This window comes from Diabrotica virgifera, chromosome 3 (assembly GCF_917563875.1).
Source record: "Diabrotica virgifera virgifera chromosome 3, PGI_DIABVI_V3a".
Classification (NCBI taxonomy): Eukaryota; Metazoa; Arthropoda; class Insecta; order Coleoptera; family Chrysomelidae; genus Diabrotica; species Diabrotica virgifera.
This window is the reverse complement of record NC_065445.1, coordinates 225,304,646-225,328,471: the sequence shown is the minus strand read 5'-3', so window position 1 is coordinate 225,328,471 and position 23,826 is coordinate 225,304,646. Positions and strand designations below refer to the sequence as shown.

The 23,826-nt window shown below is 32.4% G+C and overlaps 1 protein-coding gene across 1 annotated transcript in view; it reads right to left on the bottom strand.

The window, feature by feature from the left end:
* Positions 1 to 23,826, bottom strand: part of LOC114331236 (cytoplasmic dynein 2 heavy chain 1) — a 410,099-nt gene that overhangs the window by 313,693 nt on the left and 72,580 nt on the right. Inside the window, exons 9-13 of the mRNA XM_050645881.1 lie at positions 21,879 to 22,027; positions 18,353 to 18,607; positions 11,786 to 12,109; positions 8,089 to 8,316; positions 5,029 to 5,408 (exon numbers count right to left, since the gene is read on the bottom strand). Coding sequence (XP_050501838.1) covers positions 5,029 to 5,408; positions 8,089 to 8,316; positions 11,786 to 12,109; positions 18,353 to 18,607; positions 21,879 to 22,027 — 1,336 coding nt within the window. The remainder of the gene's footprint in view (positions 1 to 5,028; positions 5,409 to 8,088; positions 8,317 to 11,785; positions 12,110 to 18,352; positions 18,608 to 21,878; positions 22,028 to 23,826) is intronic.

Genomic DNA, 23,826 nt, shown 5'->3' with positions numbered 1-23,826 from the left:
TCCTGCGTAGAATCTGGCGGCCATTTATGTTTATAAACAATTTAATGTCAAAAAACTGCATTTTTCCCTTTTTTCTCAAATTAATGGAACACAGTAGAACTTATGGTTTTTTAAGTACAGACATCTTCGATTAACGAACTAACGAATTACAGACAACTATTGTAAAAATGAGTATAGAGCTTTGAAATTTTTGTCAAACGAGGCAGGGTTCTTTAGTGCTTAAAATGTGACAAAAGCGATTCATCCAATTATTTAAATTTATTTCAAATTTTTTCTCTCAGAGAGCTTTCTTTGCAATAACATAAGTCAGAAAAAAATAATTTTTGAACCATTCTACAGGCGTCAAATGAAAGAGCATGAACTAAATTTTCAAATTGGTTTAAAAAAAGTGAATGCATTTATTAATAATAAATAATTATGAAAAAGTATTTTCAATTTTTATTTTTGTGAATCCTTTAAACTTTTTGAATAACTTTTTTCAAAAAAATCTAATTTTACCGTTTTTTGGGTGCATAACTACCAAGTACTGTTATATGATAATTGATGAAAAATTGTAATAAATATATATAATTTATTACATAAAAAATCTAAAGTTTATAAGGAAAAATTGAACATATTTTACATAATTATTTATTACTAATAAATGCATTTTTTATTAACTTTTTTTAAACCAAAAAAGTTTAGCTTATGCTCTTTCATTTGACACCTGTAGAATGGTTATAACATTATTTTATTCTTACTTATGTTATTGTAAAATAAAGCTCTCTGGGATTGACAATTTGAATAAAATTTAAACAATTTAATGATTCGCTTTGAAATTTTTGTCTCATATTAAGCACCAAAGAACCCTCATTTGACAAAAATTTCAAAGCTCTATACTAATTTTTACAATAGTTATTGCGAAATTATTTTTTTTGAAATTTAGGCCTTTTTTCGCAATTATATTAACAATAAATGAGTATATTAAACTTTGTAATATGCCATTTAAAGCTTTTTCCATTCTCTCGAAGATGTTTGTACTAACAAAACCATAAGTCTTGCTGTTTTCCATTAATTAGCAAAAAAAGGAAAAAAGACCGTTTTTGGCACTAAATTGTTTATAAATAGAAATGGCCGTCGAATCCTACGCAGGAAATAGTTACAATTTGTTCTTATAGGTATTACATAGCTATCGAAAAAACGCTTCAGTACCCTGGTTGTTGAAGTGTCATGGAAAAAACCTTATTACCCTGGATTAATATTTTTAATTGTAACAGCCTTAAAATTACATGATAATTTTAACTATATATAAAAAATTATGATAGCATGGAGTCTATGTTAGAAGATTCAGTTTAAGGGAATGCATGTTCGAGTCCGTGCTAGAAAAATCGACAGTTCGTCCGATGAATGATACAAATCAAAAATTAGTTGGCTTGTATCAAGAATGGGATAATATAGAATGCAAGAAAATATGGAACCATGTTGATGATTACTTCTTACGATATGGCATAAAATTAATAAGAAATTTGGTACTTGTCTAATAGGTTTTATTGACTTTGAAAAGGATTATGAGTGAGTAAAACATACTGACATTCTTCAGCAGGTAGAGGTAGATATTGCCGATAAAGACTTAGGTATGTACGAATTATTATCTAACAACCCTTACTGGCATCAACGTCCAAACATCAGGATTGGCCGGGATACTACTAAAGAGCTTCAAATACGAAGAGGAGTAAGGCAGGGCGCATTTTGTTTCCTCTAATATTTAACATCTATTCAGAGTTCGTTTTCAATAAAGCAGTGAATATTGTTCAACGTGTTATCAATGAATGGCGTCAATATTAATAATTTGAGATACGCGCATGACACGGCGTTAATTCCAAGCAATTACGAAAAACTTCAACATCTGATTAGTAGGAATACCACAATGTGGAACGAATATAAATTCAAGCTCAACACCGCCAAGACAAAGGTGATGGATATCAGTAAAAGGTAGGGATGGGACAAACCTACCGGTTTAAACCTAAAACCGGTTTTTTACTTCGTAACAACCGGTTTTACCGGTTGTTTTTTTGTCCCGGTTATAACCGGTTTTTTCTTTTTAAAGTAAAAACGGGTTATTAGGGTTTTACGGTGATTAGGATTAGGTTAGGTATTATTTCGGATCCCAATCATAATTATTATTCTCAAGTAATTATTCCAAACAAAACCATAATTCATATTTTATTTTATTTTATAAAATACAGAAGCAAGCTGAAAGTGCAATCTCACATCAACCAGAAACAATTATTAAGTTTTATTATAATATTTACATAAGAAATGATCTGGTTGAATTAGACGCAAACATCTATTTTTCTCACTTAACTCTTGACATTGAAAGTGGGTGAATGACTTTTTCCGATTACCAAAAATAATGCTCTGAATATGAATATCGAATTACTGATTACGAATACGAATCTCCAAGAATTTCGCTACGTTTTGAAAACGATACACTCATACAGGAAGTATTAAATGAGTTAAAATGTACCTACTCCACAAATATACAAACCTGTTAAAAGTAATACATGTTCTTTCGATAGTACTAATTTGGATCATATTGATATCGAGTCGAATGGAGTATCGCAAACTAAAGTGTATTGTAAATGTAACTTTGTATCCTATTGGATTAAAAAAACCGAAAACCGGTTTTTCCAAAAACTGGTATTTTTTGGCCGGTTATAGCCGCCAGGTTAAACCGTAAGCAAAAAAAACCTTCTTCTTCTTTAAGTACCGTGCCCAAATTTTTAGGCGTGGGTAGCTTCCATAACAATTTGCCGATATCGTTCTCGATCTTGTGCGGCATGTAACAATTGATCTGCTGATAAGCCAGTCCATTAACGAAGGTTTCGGAGCCATGAATATTTCTTTCGACCAATTCCTCTTTTTCCGTCGATCTTTCCATTGAGTATTAACTGCAGCATCCTGTATCTGCTACCTCTCATTATATGCCCCAGATATTCAAGTTTTCTCTTTTTTATCATCTTCATTAAGTCACCTTCGCCTTGACCTACTCTGTTTAAGACTTCTCTGTTAGAAATTCGTTGAACCCAAGATATTCTGAGCATTCTACGATATGACCACATCTCAAAGGCTTCTAATTTGTTCATCATGTTAACCTTCATGATCCAGGTTTCACATCCATATAGTAATACAGGATACACATAACATTTTAGGAACTTGATTCTTAGTTGTAAGTTCAGCTGAGAGTTGCTCAGAATAGATCTAAGTTTCATAAATGCTCCTCTTGCAATTTCTATACGAGTTTTAATTTCTTCATCCTGATTTGGTGTCTCGTTTATCCAACATCCTAGGTATTTAAAATGGTTAACTTTTGTTATTGATTCATCACTGACAATTAGTTGCATAGGGCCGACGTCTTGTTTACTAACCACAAGTAACTTTTTCTTTGTTGCATTTATGTTAAGTCCGTTATTGGAGCATTCTCTAGTGACTCGATCTATAAGGAATTGAAGATTTTCGATGTTTTCAGCCATGATCGCGGTGTCGTCTGCATATCTGATGTTGTTAATAGTTTCACCCCCGATTCGAACTCCACATTGTCCTTCCAAGGCTTCATTAAAAATTATTTCTGAGTATACGTTAAACAAAGTTGGGGACAACACACAACCCTGTCTGACACCTCTTTGAATGCAAATTTTGTCTGTTTCTTTGCCGTCTACCAGAATAGAAGCTTCTTGATTCCAATATAGATGTTGTAAAAGTCTCAGATCTTTATCATCTATTCCAATCATTTCTAGATATTGAAACAACCTATCATGTTGAACTCTATCAAACGCCTTCTCAAAATCTATAAAGCAGACGTAAATTGGTTTCTGTACTTCCCATGATCGTTGAAGTAATGTTAACATTGAGAACAAAGCTTCCCTTGTTCCCAATCCTTCTCTGAAACCGAATTGTTTGTTTCCCATTGTCTCTTCACATTTCTGCTTGATTCTATTAAGAATTATCTTAAGAAGTAGCTTGAGAGAGTGGCTCAAAAAAAATCGTTATAACCGAAAACCGGTGTTTTGTCAAAAACCGCCATCCCTAGTAAAAGGCCACAACTGGAAATGGTAATAGCTTATGGTGAATAACTGAAAAGGACTAACAGTATCACCTACCCTGGTGTAATCTACCTAAATGATAACTGGGACATAGGTAAAAATTAGAACCCGTATAGAGAAGGTCAGAGCTTAATTCTTTTAGATGAAGAAACTGTTACATATGTGGAAACAATATTACTTTAAGTCTAAAAATTAAATTAATGAGATATTATATGTTTTCTTATCTTCTGTATGGTGTCGAAGGTTGGAATTTAACGGATACACTTCTCAAGAATCTGGAAGCCAATCTGGGTGTATTTGGAGAATACTACGAATAATTTGGGTGGATAGAATTCGTAATGAAGTTGTTTTTATATCGGATGGAAAAGGTTACGGAAGTCGTCAAAACAGTTAAAAATCGTAAACCTGAATATTTTGGCAATTTTATACGCCACCCAGAGAAACGTAATATCATCCATTTAATTATACAAGGCAAAGTAGACGGAAGAAGTGGACCGGGTCGAAAAAGCACGTCAGGGAAACCTGAGAGAATGGTTTAACAGATTCTTATGCATCCCTTTTCCGAGCTGCCGTCAAAAAAATTGCTATAGCCAGTTTAATAGCCAACGCTGGATAATCGAGCACGGCACATGAAGAAGAAGACATTTTAAAAAAGTATGTGATATTACAATTAATTGTACAATAAATTATTTTTAAAAGGGACAGGATAAAAATAGAGGCCTAACGTATATTTTCATGTAAATATCTGAGCAGGAGAGGCATAGGGAACATGATGATTCGTGACATAGAAGCATGAAGAAGACACGGTACAAAATGGGGGAACTGCCTGGTACTCAAATAGGTATAAAACTTTAGAATGGTCAGTTGTAGAGATAAAAAGTAACGATGAAAAGTTCTTAACATAACAATAAACATTAAGTTAGAGAGATTTTAAAATTTTTCATACCTTTTTGCGATTCCTTCGAACAATTCATTTTTTGGTTCTTCGGATATCGTTCGAAAATTTTTGGGAATATCCAAAAACCGCTTTAACTGTTGATCGTAGGTCTTTCTTAAATTTTCTTCGCTTGGAAAATACTCCAAAACCGAGTTTCTATAAATCAAGTCAGCATGAATTTCTGGTAGGTAAATATGAAGAGTATCTAAACTTTCCAAATATTGTTTTTCTAATACGTGACATAGTTGCTTATCGAGCTCCTTCTTCCAACTTTGTACATTTCTAAAACCTTTTTCTTCGACTTGATTTGTAATGTGTCTTATCTGTTTGGCTATCTCTTTCCACTTGCTGTAGTCTTTAATAAGATCAATTTCCTTCAGACCATTAATCTAAAATAGTTCAATCAGAAAATATCTAGCTAATGTTAAAGTTAACACTTGTCCACAAATACACAAGGGAAAAGAAGAGTAGAGGCGAGAGATCAATCATTGATTATTTCCTAATTAACTCCGAGATATGAAAAGCAGTCAAAAAGTTTAAGGTAAAAAGGAGCGCAGATATTGGAAGTGACTATTATCTAGTCAAAATGAGCTTTAGAATAATAAAAGACATACAAAATGACAAAAAGAGAAAAATAATAAAAGAAAAAATCAGAATGTTGTTCTGAAGCTATTTTCTTGTGGCATTTTTACAATTTTAACTATTTATAATGGGAAATAAGCCACAATATTATTAAAAAATGATTTTTATTAACGTTTCGACGTCCAAATCGGGTGTCGTTGTCAAAATACAAAATACATGTTAGTAGTATTTTGTATTTTGAAAACGGCACCCGATTTGGGCGTCGAAACGTTAATAAAATCATTTTTAATAATATTGTGGCTTATTTCCCATTATAAATAGTTAAAAAATCAGAAGCTATAAACTGAAAGAAATAGAAGTTAAAAAGAGATACCACAAATGAGTACCAAAATATAGAAGAAATATGGAAGGATTATAAACATAGTCTATTAGTAGCTGCAAAAGAGAGTTGTGGAGTAACAAGAATAAGTAATAACCCCAAAAAACGCACAGCATGGTGGACAAAAGACTTAGAAAAAATAGTACAAGAAAAGAAACAACTGTGGAAAAAATACTTAACAGATAGAAAGCAAGAAAGCTATGACAAGTACAAAGAGAAAAGAACAGGAGTTAAACAGATGGTTAAAAGTAACAAAGACAGAACATGGGTAGAATTTGGAAATAAATTAACAGAAAGATTCGGTGAAAACCAGAAATTGTTCTTTAACACACTTAAGAGCATGAGAAAACCAAAACCAAATACATTGAAAAACGTGAAGGATAAGAATGGAAACATACTTACAGAAGAGAATAAGATTATGGAGAGGTTGGAAGTGGAACAAGTAGAAGGAAATAAGATAGAACAAAACAAAAATCAACACACCCCACAAGAGCAACAAAAACAGATATGAAATATAACACAAAAAAAAAATAACAAATGCAATTAACAAAATCAAGCTGGGAAAAGCACCAGGACATGACGATATAACTGCAGAAATGGTCAAATACATGAATGAAGAAAGACAACAAGAATTATTAAACATCATGAACCAAGCTAAGAAAGAAAAGAAATTACCACTAGACTGGCAGATAGACATTATAACACCATCGTATAAAAAAGAAGATAGAAAAGAATGCTCAAACTATAGAGGAATAACCTTTGGAAGCACAGTAGGAAAACTTTATGACAGTATACTAGAAAACAGGCTACGAGAAAAACTAGAAAACACCTTTGAGGAGAGCCAGAGTGGTTTCAGAAAAGAAAGAGGGACGGAAGATCAGATTTTCATAATGAGACAAAGAGCAGAAAAAACTCTTAAAACAGAAAAAGAAATATATGCATGTTTCATAGATATGGAAAAAGCTTTCGACAGAATGAAAAGAGAAGATATTTGGAAAACACTAGAGAAGAGAAAAATTGAACAAGATCTAATGAGATGCATTCAGAGTCTATACGAAAAAACAAAAAGCTATGTAAGGACAAGAAATGAAAAATCAAAAATGTTCGACAGTAACATTGGATTAAAACAGGGTTGTGTCCTGAGCCCACGGCTCTTTAACCTAGTACTAGATGACGTAATAAAATAATGCAAACACAAATGGAGAAAATGTAATGTAGGATATTGGAAGTCGAGAATGATACAAATAACAGAACTATGCTACGCAGACGACCTAGTGATCATTGGGGAGTCCGAAAAACAATTACAAGAAAATATAAACATAGTGTATGAAGAGCTAAAAATCAGAAATATGAAAATAAACAGAGAAAAATCAAAAATAATGATAAATTGGAAGACAAAATGGTAAACATAATATAGAAGTAGACGGAAAGCAACTTGAACAGGTAGACAGATATAAGTATTTGGGGGTAATCATAAGCCGGGATGGAAAATTAGAAGATGAGATAAATGAAAGAATTGCAAAGACTGGTAAGCTGTACAATATTATTAAGAGTAACTTTTTAAAAAAGAAAAAATACCTAAGAATATAAAAAACGCAAATAGTAAAAAAGATTGTGAAACCCACTCTAACCTATGTCTGTGAATCTTTGGCATTAACAAAAAGGCAAAAGAATAGACTAATAAGCACAGAAATGTGATTTTTGAGAACAATAGAAGGAAAAACAAGGAAAGATAAAATAAGAAATCAAACCTTTAGAGAAAATCTGAAAATACACCCAGTTACAACAACAATCGAACATGGACAACTTAGATGGCTCGGACATGTACTGAGAAGAGGAGAAGAAAAAATAGTAAGACAGATATATGAAGCGAGAGATATGGGACGAAATAAGAGAGGAAGACCAAGAAAGACGTGGACAGAAGAAGTGAGGGAAGCGGCCGACAATAGAAGAATAAAATGGGGGGAAACAAAAGCATTGGCCATGGATAGAAGGAAAAGGAAGAAATGTGGAAGAAAACGACGGAGAACCTAACTCCGTAATAACTCACACCGAGAGGTAGACGATTTCTGGATTAAGTAAGTAAGTTAAAGTTAAAGTATTTTTACCTTCTCCAAAATTTGGTGATGATACATAGTCAGTAAGTTGTTTTCCTTTGAGAGTCTTTCAACTGCCGTTTTTAGCGTTTCCACATACTTTTCAACTGATCTTTCCTGTCCCCAGGAAACCACTTCTTGCTCTTGCACAAGCTTTGATAACTCCATGGCACTAGCAAGCATCATTGGTTTCTGGGACGGAATCATACGATCTCCAATTGTATTGTGAAAATTGGCAATCTACAATAAATTAAAGAAATATTTAAATAAATATTAACTTTAGATAACTAAATGATAATTGATGGATTCGACCGTTACTTGATGGAATTTCATTTTATCTCACAATAAAACACTTAAAAACGTTTGTTTTCTATACTTTCACAAAATTTATTACAACTACGTTATTACTACAGCTGTTTCGGCAAAGTGCCTTTCTCAAAGTGATATATTTTACAATGTGTTTGCCTTTTTAAGTCTTTAAATGAAGAGGTTGAGGAGTGGGGAGCTGTTTGTCTCGAGTTGGTCATTCAGAATTATATCTGTATTTTTCAATTTATTAATTTCCATTGATTCTAAAAGTGATAGCTTAAGGCCTTTATTTTGAATATGTAGAATTTTAAACTCTTCATTGAAAGAATGATTATGATCTAGAAGGTGAAGTGCGAATGTAGAAGTGTCTGTTTTTCTATTGTTGAAAGCCCTTTTGTGTTCTGCTATCCATTTGTCAAAAGTTCTGCCAGTTTGACCGATGTAAGTTGAGACAAACAGATCCCCACTCCTCAACCTCTTCAGTTAAAGACTTAAAAAGGCAAACACATTGTAAAATATATCACTTGAGAAAGGCACTTTGCCGAAACAACTGTAGTAATAACATAGTTGTAATAAATTTTGTGGAAGTATAGAAAACAAACGTTTTTCAGTGTTTTATTGTGAACTAAATAATATATTCTGTAATTATTGATTCCACAATTTACTAATTTTGTAATATTGTTGAATTTATCTGTTTATTATGTATGTAGGTGTTTCTTGAAGGTTTGAAGGATAAAGCCGTTTGTGTTCTGCTCTACGTTTGTTAAAGGTACTACCAGTTTGACCCATGTCAGTTATTGGAAAGTCACCACATGTAAGATTTTATACACCTCTGTGTATGTAATTTTCCTTTTGGCTCTTATGTGCGTGCTTTTTCTTTTGGCTTTTTCTTTTGATAGTGTCCCGTTACATGTTCCACTTTATAATTCTGATATATAGACCTCTTATCGTCAGGAAAAGTGGTGTAATACAGTAATACAGTAAGTACTACAGTAAAAACTTACACCACTTTTCCTTTTATGAGACCTATATCAAAATTATAATACAGTCTACATCATCTAAAAAATATGACTTACACCACTTTAGGTTTAACACCCTCATATACAGGGTGTAACAAAAATACACGTAATAAATTAAAGTACATATTCTGGGACCAAAGAGAGTTCGAATGAACCTAATTTACCTTAGTACAAATATGCACATAAAAAAAAGTTACAGCTCTATGAAGAACCTTTTTGCCTCTTAGTACTTTTTAGATAAGGCAGCTTTTATCGAGATGCGGTTACTTTTTTAATATGTTTGCATAAAAAATTTATTGGGTTTTGTGCCTTTTTACCCACCAAATGTTAGTGTGCGTTCCAATTAAACTATTACTGCGGTACCATTAATTAAACACAGTGTTTTTAAAATTTTTTTGCCTTTTTTGTATTTTTTCGATAAGGCACCTTTTATCGAGATGTGGCTTCTTTTTAATATGGTTCAAAATATACCTAATAATGTAAACCATAAATAGATTTTCATATTATTACCAAGTCTCCATAATCGTACTTAACCATGTACATACAAATATGTGGTGGATTTGACAAATGGTCAAAATATCTCGATAAAAACTAACTTTTCGAAAAAGAGGCAAAAAAGGTTTTAAATTATTGTGTTTAATTAATGGTACCACAATAATAATTAAATTGGAACGTTCACAAATGTTTCGGGTGGTTTAAAGGAACAAAACCCCCATACAATTTTTAAGGGGTGTCCAAATTTCACTATAATTTTTTCTTAAGATACTACTGCCATAAAAATGCCACATGTTTATTTTTAATAAAAAATCTCTAATAGTTTTCGATATATTGGAAAAAATCGATTTTCATTTTGTAACTTCAAAGGGCTGTAACTTTTTTTTATGTGCACATTTGTACTAAGGTAAATTAGGTTCAATCGAACTATTTTTGGTCCCAGAATATGTGATTAAATTTATGACGTGTATTTTCGTTACACCCTGTATATCACTTTACATTCTCCTTTAGATACAGTTGAGTCCGCGAATCTTTAACCGTGCGTCATCATTTAAAGCATTCGAAATAAGTGGATGATAAGTCGGAAATTGAAATTTACTACACGGAATAGCAAGTGACAGTAAGTGACTTGCTGTTGCGTTTAGTAAATTTCAATTTCCGACTTATCATCGACTTATTTCGTATTCTTTAAATGAAGACGCAAGGGTAAAGATTCGCGGACTCAGCTCGATCCTAGATCCTCATCCACACGTGTATTTAAATCGCCTCTTGTTGTTATTACTTTCACCCCAGTTACCTACTTGTTGAAATATTTTTAAGTGTTGTCCCTTATTAATCAAACAAAAAGCTCTTTTTTCATTGTCACCTAGTTCAAGTTTGGGGGCATCCACACAAACACTTACACACGCATACACATTCCATTAAGCACTTTTTTATTAATTACAACTTTGACTGGTATTATTTTATTTGTATATTTCCTTTTTTTATTTATAGATATTAAATATGTTGTTGAGGTATTTTATGGAAATAAACAATCATTTAATTTAAAAAAAGTCCATTTTCAACTAAGAAAATTAATAAAAGCCATCTAATAATAAAGTAAAGTATTTGTTACTCAACCATGATATGTATGATAATAATATGGTACATCGGGGCAGGGCCCACTTACGAGCCCTTTAGGTACTTAGACCTCCTATGGCGGGTCCATTTTATTACCCCATTCCTACGGATCAGGTCAATAAGAACCTGGTTTTTGACGTTTCTGTAGCCCGGGTTGCACTGGGTTCCCATACCTGTCTGAATCAGCAGGGGCTTCTGAGCTTATCCTGCCGATGCCTCCCCGAACGTCTAATCTGTCAGCAACTTTATGGCCTCAGAGAAAGCCAGAAGTCTCTTCAGTGTAAACTTTCTCACCTGGCTCGGCTGCATAAAGACATATCCCAGGATCTGTCACCTTTGATAGGCCAATTCCACGCACTTCTAGAGGACATCTGAGGAGACTCATATTCTTCCTCACTCCTCAACTCCTCATCACTTAGACGGCACCATGGGTAATCCTTCAATGCAAGCAGATGAAGGTGCCGCCGGAGTCTACAGTGGTCAGTGAGTATATTGACCACCAGGGAGTATCTTCTAAGATCTAGAAGAAAAAGTCGGGTTGTAAGATTTTTGTATGCTCCCAGACCCCTACTATGTGTAACCTAGCCTGGCTGAAATCTCCACAACTGGGCCAGAAGTCCTGGAACCTCCGCAGAAGAATTTCCTTGAGATTACCACGACCAGTATTTAAGGGTACCCCAATCACAGGTTCGGGTCCCACAGGCAGAGTGGCTGAGTCCATTACTCAACTATATAACACCAACTTTAAAATATGTTAAACGTATTACCTGTTCCAGTATTCTTGCAAATTTCATAAACTTCTTAGCATGTTCACTGGTATCTTCAATAGCATTTGGCACGTGATATCCCATGGCTTTCAGTTGTCTAACTTCAGATATTAGAATGACCAATCGTGGTGAGTAATTGACGTGCATAAGTTTCTCTTTAGAAAACTCGACAACGGGATCCGATTCTCTTAGACTCAATGCGTTGTTTTTTATATAACCCATAATTTCCGAGCTCCACGATTCGAAGAGCTCGTTATGTTGTTGTTTGAGATCCTTGATGAGCTCGGTTATCATTTCCCTAAGGTCATCATATCCTTGAAGATCCTACGAAAGAAAATGAAAAATTAAAAAATATTACAAATAATTGATAAAAGAGTATTGAGCTAGGTATATTCTCAAAATTTATCCAACATATCCATAATGGAAAGATTGCAATCCAAAGTGTTACGCTCTATAACAGACGCCCCATGGTTCGTGTCAAACAAAGACATTTATTGTGATCTAGAAGTACCTACGATCAGTGAAGTGATAGTTCAGTGCAGTGTTCGGTACATAAAACGCCTAGAAAGCCATCCAAATGCCCTGGCAATAAACTTGCTTGATAATAGTCAACAAACTCACAGACTAAAACGTAAAAATCCACTGGACCTTATTTATAAATAAGTTTTATACCTCACCGTAATTGTGTTTATATTTTAGATATATGTATTGTTTGTAAATGTAAAATGTATGTTTGTATGTAGCATATTATCGGAATGTCATGTTTGTTCCATACTAGAGGTCCAGTCATTGGACTGACCTCTCTAACGTCAATTCTTTTTTATTTCAAACCCCAAAGACGCTTATTGTTAGAATTTTTATAACTAACAGATTGCTGAATAAACGTTTCAAAAAAAAAAAAAAAAAAATTCTCAAACCAGTATCGTCTATAGCATAGAACTTTTTATTTTACTTTAATGAAAGGGCACAGTTTGATACAATATATTTCACAATCATGTGTCAAAAACAGACGTTTCCTCGTCTTTCTATGACTGAATAATAAGTAGATACTACTGAAGCATTTAATTACTAACAAAAATTAAATATTACTATGTACAAATAATATGTTTGTTATCTTTCAGGGTGTAAACCAAACTTAAAACTATTCGTCTAATCCATTGCTTAGAAAATCGTTCATTATGGTATCGTCTTACTTTTGTGCTATATTGCAGGACTACATCGTCGTGTTTTAGAAAAAAAATCATCTTTTTTAAGTTTTTAAGTAAAGTGTCGTCTAATTTTCTCGGTTATAATCTCACAAAACTGTAGTTATTTATCTGGATCATCTTCATTTTTTATTTCTTGTGCCAAATGTATTTTTGGGATGAAATTTATAATGTATTAGTAGGTACCCTGCGTACACTAGTACGTTATCAATTCAGGTTATTGAGCTACTTGTCTTGTTTCAAATAAATATGACCTAAAATTGCTACTTCTGTCACTAGAGTTGTAACAGGTTTTACACACTTCCTATTTTATTAGCTACTAATCCCATTTTATAATATTTTTAACTAGTTTTAATACGTATAAGTGATGAAGTTACTTATCTTATGAAGTTAAATAAATTATTTGGCTGTTCTCCTTACTCATTTTCTAGTTAAGAAAATAGGGAAATAATTTAAACGATGTCTGCCATCGACGAGACCATTTATTTGAGAACAAAAATCCAAAAAATATATTTTTAATATCGCTGATAAACGCTACCAACAACAATTATTCAAACAACTAATCTTTTTACCAATTTTTTCTAAACAATTTTGAACGATATTTATAACGCTAATAACATCAAACTTATTACAACTGTTATAGTCCATGTGGTGAGACCACTCCCGTCTGGAAAAATTGCTGATTCGGTTTCTTTGTGGATTCCTATTGAAAAATGTCCCCTTTAAACAAATCTGAAGGGTGCCGGGCGGAATTTTTGGGCAGAAATTGTTTAAACAATTTTTTTTTAACAAATACAAAAGATCAAGTTTTTTGCTGCGGAACATCTATTTTTGAGTTTTGTGGGTCATTCTGAACAAGAAAGGTATCTTATAAATTTTCTCAGAAATTGATAGTTTTTGAGTTATAGGCGATTTAAAATCTGAAAAATGCGAAAATACGCATTTTCGAGGTTTTCAAATACTTAAATTGAAGAATAAATATTCAGCTTCAAGAGTCTGAAGAGTGATCGCGTCTAACTTTAATTTATACCGTTGTTTTTTAATTGGTAAGTATGCGGGTTTATCCGATTTTTTTGCAGGTGCGGCACGCTCCATTTCAAAAATCTCCTATTTTCCTCCGAAAAATATTTTTTCTAGATTCTTTGGGACATTTTAAATAAAATGGGTTTTCTGACATTTTTCTCAAAAGTTAATAGTTTTAAAGTTATAAGCGATTTAAAATCCAAAAATGCGTTTTTTGTAATTTTTCGGATTTTAAATCGCTTATTATAACTTAAAAACTATTAACTTTTGAAAAAAATGGCAGAAAACTTATTTTATTTAGAATATCACAAAGAACCTAGAAAAATATATTTCGGAGGAAAATAGGAGATTTTTGAAATGGAGCGCGCCGCACCGGCAAAAAAATCGGATAAACACGTATATTAACAATTAAAAAACAACGGTATAAATTAAAGTTAGACGCGATCACTCTTCAGAATCTTGAAGCTGAATGTTCGGTCTTCAATTTAAGTATCTGGCAACCTCAAAAATACTAATTTAAATATGAGTTTTTAAGCCTCGAAAATGCGTATTTTCGCATTTTTCAGATTTTAAATCGCCTATAACTCCAAAACTATCAATTTCTGAGAAAAATTAAAAGATACCTTTCTTGTTTAGATTGATCCAAAAAATCTACAAATATATGTTCCAGAGCAAAAAAAATATGATGTTTTGTATTTGTTTAAAAAAATTGTTTAAACAATTTCTGCCCAAGAATTCCGCCCAGCACCCTTAAAATTTGTTTAAAGCAGCCATTTTTGAATAGGATTTCGCAAAGAAACCGAATCAGAAGTTTTTTTCAGACGGGAGCGGTCTCACCACATGGACTATTAGTAGGTATATAGGTTGTTAATAGCTTTTTGTTTGCTACTTTGTCAATATGACGGATTAGGTAAATGCTAAATACTCTTTATAAAATAAATTATAAAATTAGACAAACTAGATAATCATGTTTAGGGTTTATTTATTTTGAAAAAGGGTAGAACTTTAAAAACATCAGCAAGTGAAGCATAAGATAAAAAACCATTTTTTTAGAATCCTAGTAATTGCAAAATCTTTATCATCATTGGCTTTTACAACTCTTCGTTGTCTTTTCCGCGTTTACTATTATCTTCCATTTCTTCCGGTCCTGCGCTACTATTTCCCATGGTCTCACTTCCATCTTCAGGCCATCAGGCCGTCCTGCCGTTCTTCTACAGTCTGGTCTTTCCCAAAACACATTGTTAATCAGTCTGTCGTCATCACTCCGTACCACGTAGCCTGTCCATCTTGCCCATCAAGTCTATTGGCTTTTATGTATCTCGCGATGTTTCCCTGTCCGAAGAGAGCCTCTAATTCATTGTTGTATCTGCTCCTCCATTCATTTCTCACATTGTTCCTGCAAGAACCATAATATAACTCGCAGGGTTTTGCTTTTCCATACTAAGAGTTTATTGATTTCTTTCTTCACTGACTTGACTTCACTGCTGGTCGTATTATGGTTTTGTACATTTGGATTTTGCTACGTCTTGAGCGAAGCTTTGGCCTCATTACTAAAGCTCGGATTATAGGCAAAATGCCTTTTTTTGCCCATTTTGCCTATTATAATTGTTTTTTGCACTTTTTGCCTTTTTTCGTAAATTCCGCCTATTTGTGCCTTTTTTTAAATTTCATGGTACTACCCATGATATTATTCTATTACTAAACCATTCTATAATAAAATTTTGGGTCAATAATAAAATATCAATGGTTTGTTTATATAACAGATTTCTAGGAAAATGTACCTGATCGAGACTTGAGGGTTAACTATTTGGAAATCCCTAAGCTTTATTAGTTTATTATCAGTTGTACTGTATCAGAGTTTAGTCACAAATTGCTATATCCTAGTTTAGTTTTGTTGCGTATACCGAAAAGCAAAGAACACGTTTTAAAACGTTTTAGACATTTGTGTGAAAAGATGACATCTAAATTAAGGCTATGGATTGCACCTTATTCGGAACTTTCTCTAGAAGGAGATGGAGCATTTTGTAAACCATGCGGCAAATCGGTAAGTTTTATTTTTTCTCTTTTTTTCTCGTCCCACAACATAACTAAATTCTAAAACGGTTTTAGAATTCTAATTATTTTTTTTAATTTCTCAGATTTCAAGTAGAAAAAATTACTTTATTGATCAGCATTGTGAAACCCCACTTCATACACGTAATTTGGAAAAATTAAATTCCTCTAAGTTAGCCCAAATATCTCTGCGGGATAGTTTAAGCAGTTCAAAAAAAAAAGGAGAAAGACGCATTTAAATTTGATTTATGCCAGATGATGATTGCATCCAACATTCCTCTATATAAAGTTAATAACCCTAGTTTTAAATGCTTTTTCGAAAAATATCTTAATAAATCCTTACCGGACGAGAGTACATTGAGAAAACATACTGTGGAAAAATGTTATGTGGAATGTATTTCAAAAATTAAGCAGGAGTTAGAGGGCAATTTTTTGTATATTATCGTGGATGAAACGACAGATGTATGCGGCAGGTGTATAGCTAATTTAATGATTGGAATTTTGAACGAAAACTTTGCGAGAAAACCTTATTTAGTTGCCGTTAAAGAATTGGAAAAAACAAACAATTTAACAATAAGTCGATTTATACAAGATAGTTTAACAAACCTCTTTTTACCCAACCCTATACCAGTGAATAAAATAGTTTTAATGCTTTCAGATGCTGCGGCATATATGTTAAAAGCTGCTGTTAATTTAAATATTTTTTATCCTAATTTCATTCATTGCACTTGTGTAGCCCACGGGGTAAATAGAATTGCTGAAGAAATAAGAAATCTGTTTCCGTTGGTAAATAATTTTATAAATTTTATGAAAAAAGTTTTTGTAAAGGCTCCGTTTAGGGTGCAAATATATAAAGAAAGACTTCCCGGTGTCCCTTTGCCACCTAAACCAGTAATTACAAGGTGGGGAACCTGGCTCGAAGCAGTTTTTTTTTACTTTGAACGCTGCAATGAAATAGAATTAGTTATGTCAGAATTTGATGATGATATTTCCGAAGCCATTCGAGAAGCAAAAAAAATATTAAAAAATCCCAAATTGAAACAGGAACTCGCTTATATCAATGACAATTATAAATTAATCGTTACCACAATTACCTTATTAGAAAAACAAGAGATTAATTTATGTGAGTCAGTAAAATTAGTACATAATTTAAAGACGAAAATTAAATCGGCACATGAAAGTAACGGTCAATTAATTTAAAAAAAAAATGAAATATGTTTTCAACAAGCATTAAGGTTTTTCGTTTTTACCTAATGTTGCTAAAGTTTTAAATGGGACATTTTCCGAGGAATTACAAATTATGCCAGATTTATTATCCGCTCTGAAATATGCTCCAATTACATCTGTCGATGTCGAACGTTCGTTTTCAATGTACAAATTAATTTTAAGTGATCGAAGACATAGTTTTAAGACCGAAAATATTGAAAAATATTTAGTTGTTTCTATTAATGATAAAATTTTAAGTGGTTACAATGTTTAATTATTAATTAACAGTTATTGAGTTACTAGTTTATTTATACTAATGTTATGATTATGATGTGTAAATATACCTGTCTTAAGTTAATATTACGTTAATTCACTTTGTACAATAAATAATAAGTTATGTTCCTTTATTGCCTATATTTTGCCTAAATGTTAATATTCCTGCCTTTTTTAATAAAAATCTTTGCCTATATAGACGCATTTTCTTCAATTGTTGTTGCCTATAAATCCGAGCTTTACTCATTACATGTTGAACGGCAAAGAAACATTTATTCCCCGCCAGTATTCGTACTTCAACCTCCCGTTCTCCTGTGTTGTCACTAGTAATTGTTGTTCCTAGGAATTGCAAAATCTTTTTTTTTTCTCTGATTCTGGCTTTGGTTTAGAACTAGAACCTTTAGCCACGTAATTGTATAACTTATCACTAAGTCAGGGGAGTAATGTGTAGTGTGTGTGTGTTGAGTAAGTGTCTTGTTACTTTGCAAAGTCGACGTCATTGTCTTTGCAAAGAGACGCTAATTGTTTCCGAACGTCTGCGGTCCCTCCGGTGAGTACCGATCCCACAAGGACAGAAACTATTTTTCATTTATTAATTTATAATAAATGAAAAATTTCTGCCCCTGGTAGGGTTCGAACTCCCGACCTTTCGTTTCAAAGGTAGGCGCTCTTACCACTGCGCCACAGAGGGGTTAATTGCAAAATCTAATATATTAAAAATTATTTTAAATTTAAAGTAGTTTGTAGATGTAACATTTATGTCAGATTATTACCGACAATGATTACGTATCTTTAGTAAAATGCGTACCTTTAATAGCTTCTGTGATACTTTGTTTACTTCATTTGCTTTAGATTCCAGTTGTCGTATCATTATAATATCCTTAACTACTTCTGGTGTGTCGTATCTGGTGGCGATTATAAAATTTTCTGATGCTGTTTGAGACTGTATTTGTTTTAAATAATCATAGAGTGCGACCAAGAGAAACTGCCTTTCTTTGATAAGCTCCTGCATTAGAACTGGTCTGCTTATCAGTTCTGAGTATTTGGAATATTCGTAGATCAGCTGGAAAAAAGTCGATATACTGTTATATTCCTATTTGACATAAGAAATAAAAGTCTATAGTTATATTTAAAATTCAAATAAAAATAAAGGTTTTCGTTTTTCTCGACCTCGGGCATGTAAATTTGGAACAACCTGTAAAAAACAAATTTTGTATAGGTAGTTTTTAAGAAAGTGTTTCGGAGAAGTGTTTACGAACCCCAGGAACAATACGACTCAAGTAAACAATTAGAGTGATGTTTAAAAAGAAAGTGTTCGTGGAAAGGTTGTCAATAACCACCGATAACTCATATTCTAGTAAATAAGATAATAGGTTATTAAATTTGTAAAGAATATTAATGTGGAAAGTAAAATTGAAATGGGAAATATTATTTTTTCTTGAAATCCATTAAGATATTTAGAAAAAGGAAAGTTTGTGTTGGTAAATACGGATAATTGAAAGTTGCTTTGGATTGGTTGATTTTTGAATGCAGGAAGGGGTATTTGGGAGGAGGAGAATGAATGAGCAATGAGAGTCAGTGTTTTTTGAACGATCGAGAGGCAAAGTCCAGTTTTCGAGAAGAGTGTACACAAAAGTGAAACGTCGGGTTGGTTAGTTTTGTCTTTAAAAAAATAAAAAGTAAGATATCGTGGACCGAGTGATAGGCCGAGTCGAGATAGTATATAACTCCTTGAGTCTAGAGTATCCCGGTTTTGTTGAAGTGTTTGAAAAATGTAGAATACGGCATCAGGAGAAGGCAGGATCGAGGGCTGTACGATGCTTAGTTTTCAAAGGAGCAGAGGCATTACTGGAAGACTTGTACGAGTCTTTGGATCGCAACCCAAGCCAATAGGAAACGTGTTTTGTGTGAAGACATTGTCAAATCATCAGTAAATCATCAGTATATTTTGTTATGACGTGAATGTATGGTTTGTGTATTAAATAACACATTGAAAATTGAGCAACACAATCACTATAAAAATGTTATCAAACTTCAATCAATTTGTTACTGATAAATCATAATAATTCATTATAAATAAAATAAATTTGGAGACAAAAAGAAATAAGATTCCTATTTTTGTAATTGTTGAATTAAATAAAGATAGAAAGATAAGATATTAGAAATATTAAGCAGTTATTGCCATTCAGAGAAAATAAACGATTTTTATAATTTCTAATTGAAATCCGTATGTGTCTATTATTTTACTCTCTTTTATCTATCCCGATTAGGAACCCACTGAGAAATACTTTGAAGCCACGAAAGTAAGTAATTGATATTATAATTAAGCCCTGAGATTGACACTATATTGGTATTTGATCTGTTTGATTAATGAGATAATTATGGATTAATTAATTAAGATAAATTACATCTGAGAACATCATTAGATTTCAAAAGTAAGATCACAACAATGCATATATATTGTATTATGATTATGTAATTTTTAGTATAAGTTATAGTTTATTTATAATGTTTACTTTCATGATTATTTCATTCATAGCAGATTCTGACCAATGGAAAGCTAGAGAAATAAAAATTAAACGGATTATTTTTTAATGATTTTAACTTCCAATCGTATAATAAGGTTTTTGATCACGTGTTTAATTCTCTCCAATCAGATTATACCAATCAGACCCCACTAGTATCTAACATTTACTACTTCCTTACTAATCACCAATTAAGACATATTTCAATATACCCCTGGTTTCTTATCTTTCTCATTCCCTCTTCCACTACCCCATCCTTAACACAGTTCACCTTCTGTCATTTCCAATCCTCCTTCATTCTTTTTTCCAATCACGTAGTTATATTGCCATCCCTAACACTGCTTACCTTTATTCCTTTCATTTCCAATCCTCTTTAATACACCTTCCCAATCACATAGTTATTTTGCCAATTTGGGTAAAACTGTCAAAGTGTCACTCGGGAAAATTCGATAATTTTACAGCTCTTGTGCAACTACTACTGATTATTTTATTTATAGGAGATTCTGACCAATAGAAAGCTACAGAAATAAAAATTAAACTGATACTTTTTGATAATATCCCGTCGTCAAGTATATTACGCCAGATGCCATTCGTTTCTACGAAAAGATACATTCAGTGACATTAATGACAAATAATGTTTTAAAAATTATAAAAGTGATGACTGTCAACCGTCAAATATTTTTAACAACTCTTTGTTTAATTGTACTAATTTGTACTTACATAAATAAATTACAATAAAATTTTGGTTTTGAACAGTTTTATTCATGAAACATCTCTAAAATTATTATCGAATATTCGCCCTCGTGACATAATTTCACTCCACTTCGGGTCGTGAAATTAAAACTGTCAAAGTGTCACTCGGGAAAAATTCGATAATTTTAGAGCACTTGTGCAATTACTACTGAGAATTTTTTTAAGTAGACTGTTTCTGTTTAATTGCAACCAGTTTCCTAGTTTTGACAACTGTCCCATTTAAGAAAATATCCATAATATACTTTTAGTTCTGCATCTAATGTCAAATTGTCACGAGAAGGACACGAATAGGCAAATTTAAGCGCTCGATTTATTCGGTAAGATTATTTAAGAATAAAACTGTATTTATAAATAAAGTAACTAATATTTTATTAATGTCTTCATTTAAATATTTGCTAAACTTTGACAAGTTGAAAAATGTGTGTCACATTAGTTGGGATCAATGTCACTGACTGTTTTTATATAAAGACTTGAATTTTATATGTAAGTATGTATTAAAAAATAATCTTACGAATATCACACGACAGTAAGAATAAATAAGAAAATAATACTTCATTATTCCTCAAATTTGTTGTCATTGGGCAATAGCCATTGCGGGCTCTCGTGTCTGTTGCCAGACAACAAATTTTCGAAAAATTGTCGCACTATAATCAATTTATTCTTACTCTCGTTGTGATATCATACCCGATAATTTTTGATAATATCCCGTCGTCAAGTATATTACGTCAGTACGTCAGATGCCCTTCGTTGCTACGAAAAATACATTCAGTGACATTAATGACAATGACTGTTTTAAAAGTTATAAAATAAATTAGAATAAAATTTTGGTTTTGAACAGTTTTATTCTTGAAATAATCGCAGCAAATTGCACTCGATCTCTAAAATTATTATCTAATTGTTTCCCTCGTGCCACTTTGACATAATTTCATGCCCCTTCGGGTCGTGAAATTAAAACTGCCAAAGTGTCACTCGGGAAAAATTCGATAATTTTAGAGCTCTTGTGCAATTACTACAGATAACTTTTATCATCTACAATAAAAAATAGCCATAATATACCTGTCGTGTATTACCGCTCATATCCGCCAATTGCTTTTTCAGTTTGATTGCAATCCGTTTTTCAGTGGGTTGGATCAAATATTCAAATTGTTTCTCCGCTTTTGTTAGTATTAATGTCGTATCCTGGGTAAGAACAGTAATATCGATATCTGAAAAAAAAATCATTTTTATTTTTACTAAAACAACGTTATACTTAATAAGAAAATGTAATTTTAAATTGAAAATAACATGATTGATAAAACTCAAAATATTTCGTACTTTATTATTTATTTACGAAATCAGAAAATACGTCTGTACTCATTAGAGTTTAAAGTCTTCTATTTTTATAATAATTCGCTGTAAAACGAAATTAAGAGACGTCTTATTTATATTTGAGTTTGTTCAGAAAGCACCATCAACGCCCATATGTTTGTTTCAAATTATATACATTTCTCATTAGAAATCTTCAGAGGGTTATAATATGGCTACCTCTGAACCAACTGAAACAAATCCAGCCTCTGAATACCGAAATTCAACAAATACCTCGATATGAATTACGTCTGCTTAAAACAATTCGAAGTTTTTCCGGAGAAATTTCCGAAGAAATTTAACCTCTAACGGGAACAATTTTCTGATTACGCCTATTCGTGGTTTTTATTACCTGCCAACCAAACAAATGATGAATGCAAGAAGATACGGGGAAATCTAAAAGTTGCACCTTACTACCTGTCTATTCATCATGGCCAAATTCGAACCAAAAATTGGTTCCGATACTCAGTTAGGAGTAAAATTAATATAAAACAAAGTAAGGTATCAATCGAAGTAGCACAGAAAACGACAATAAATATCGTTCCCATACCACCAGATTGACAACAGGTGGAATACTTTCTTTGGTTACAACCTCCCGAGATTTTCAAAATTGATAAATCAAAAAGGATACCGAGGAAATTAAGATGAGAAAATTTTAAATAATTCTCAAATCATCTGCCCAGCGTGGTAAAATGTTTTTATGTTCAACGGATGTTCATCCGTGACATTTCTTTCTTTGCCATTCGGAAAAGCCCAAAGTGTGATACGTGGAGAAATCGGTGAGAAGAGAATAGATGATGAGGGAGAAAATACGTCCGAAACCGGTATAGACTATTCCTGCACTCTCCGATTTAACCAGAGTATTATGCAGCTGTTGCATTTTCGTGTTGCAAAGAAACTGAAAGTATTTATACATTTTTAATATAAAATAATTCGCTGTAAACCGAAATTATTAAGAGATGTCTTATATTTCAGTTTCTTAAAAGGACGTTAGAAACGTACGTAAAGGCGTTTATGGTGTTGTCTGAACAAACTGAAATATAAGACGTCTCTTAATTTCGTTTTACAGCCAATAATTTTATATTAGTTTTACCCTTAACTGAGTTAGCCCAATAAATGACCGTTTTGGAGTGTAATTTCCAGGGGCAACTCCGAATTGCATGAAAATTTGGATTTAGGTTCTACTTACCCTCCACTTCAAAGTTAAATTTGTGCCGTTGGTTGCTTTTACTTGGGGGGTGACATTTACCCCTTCTCGGGGGGTGAAAAACGCGTGTTTAAAATAAAGCCGGAAATGGATAAATTGACTTATTTTAAGCACTTTTTGTTCTATAAAGTTTTTTACGTAAGTCAATAATTTTCGGGTTATTCGCGATTTAAAATGTTGATTTTTCGACAAAAAAACTACGTTTTCAGACCGTTTTTCCCAAATAACTCAGAGTAAATATTTTATCGAAAAAAATATATTTAGCAAAAGTGTAGCCTATAAAAAAAACGAAAAAAATGGTGTACAGTAAAGTCTACAAATTGAGCAAAAGCAAAGTTTTAGCTCATGAAAAATACGTTCTTATTCGTCTAATTCCAAATCGAATAATTCAACGCGAAATCACCGAAGAAAGAAGCGTTTTTCGAGAAAACCTTTTAATTAACATTTTTAAAG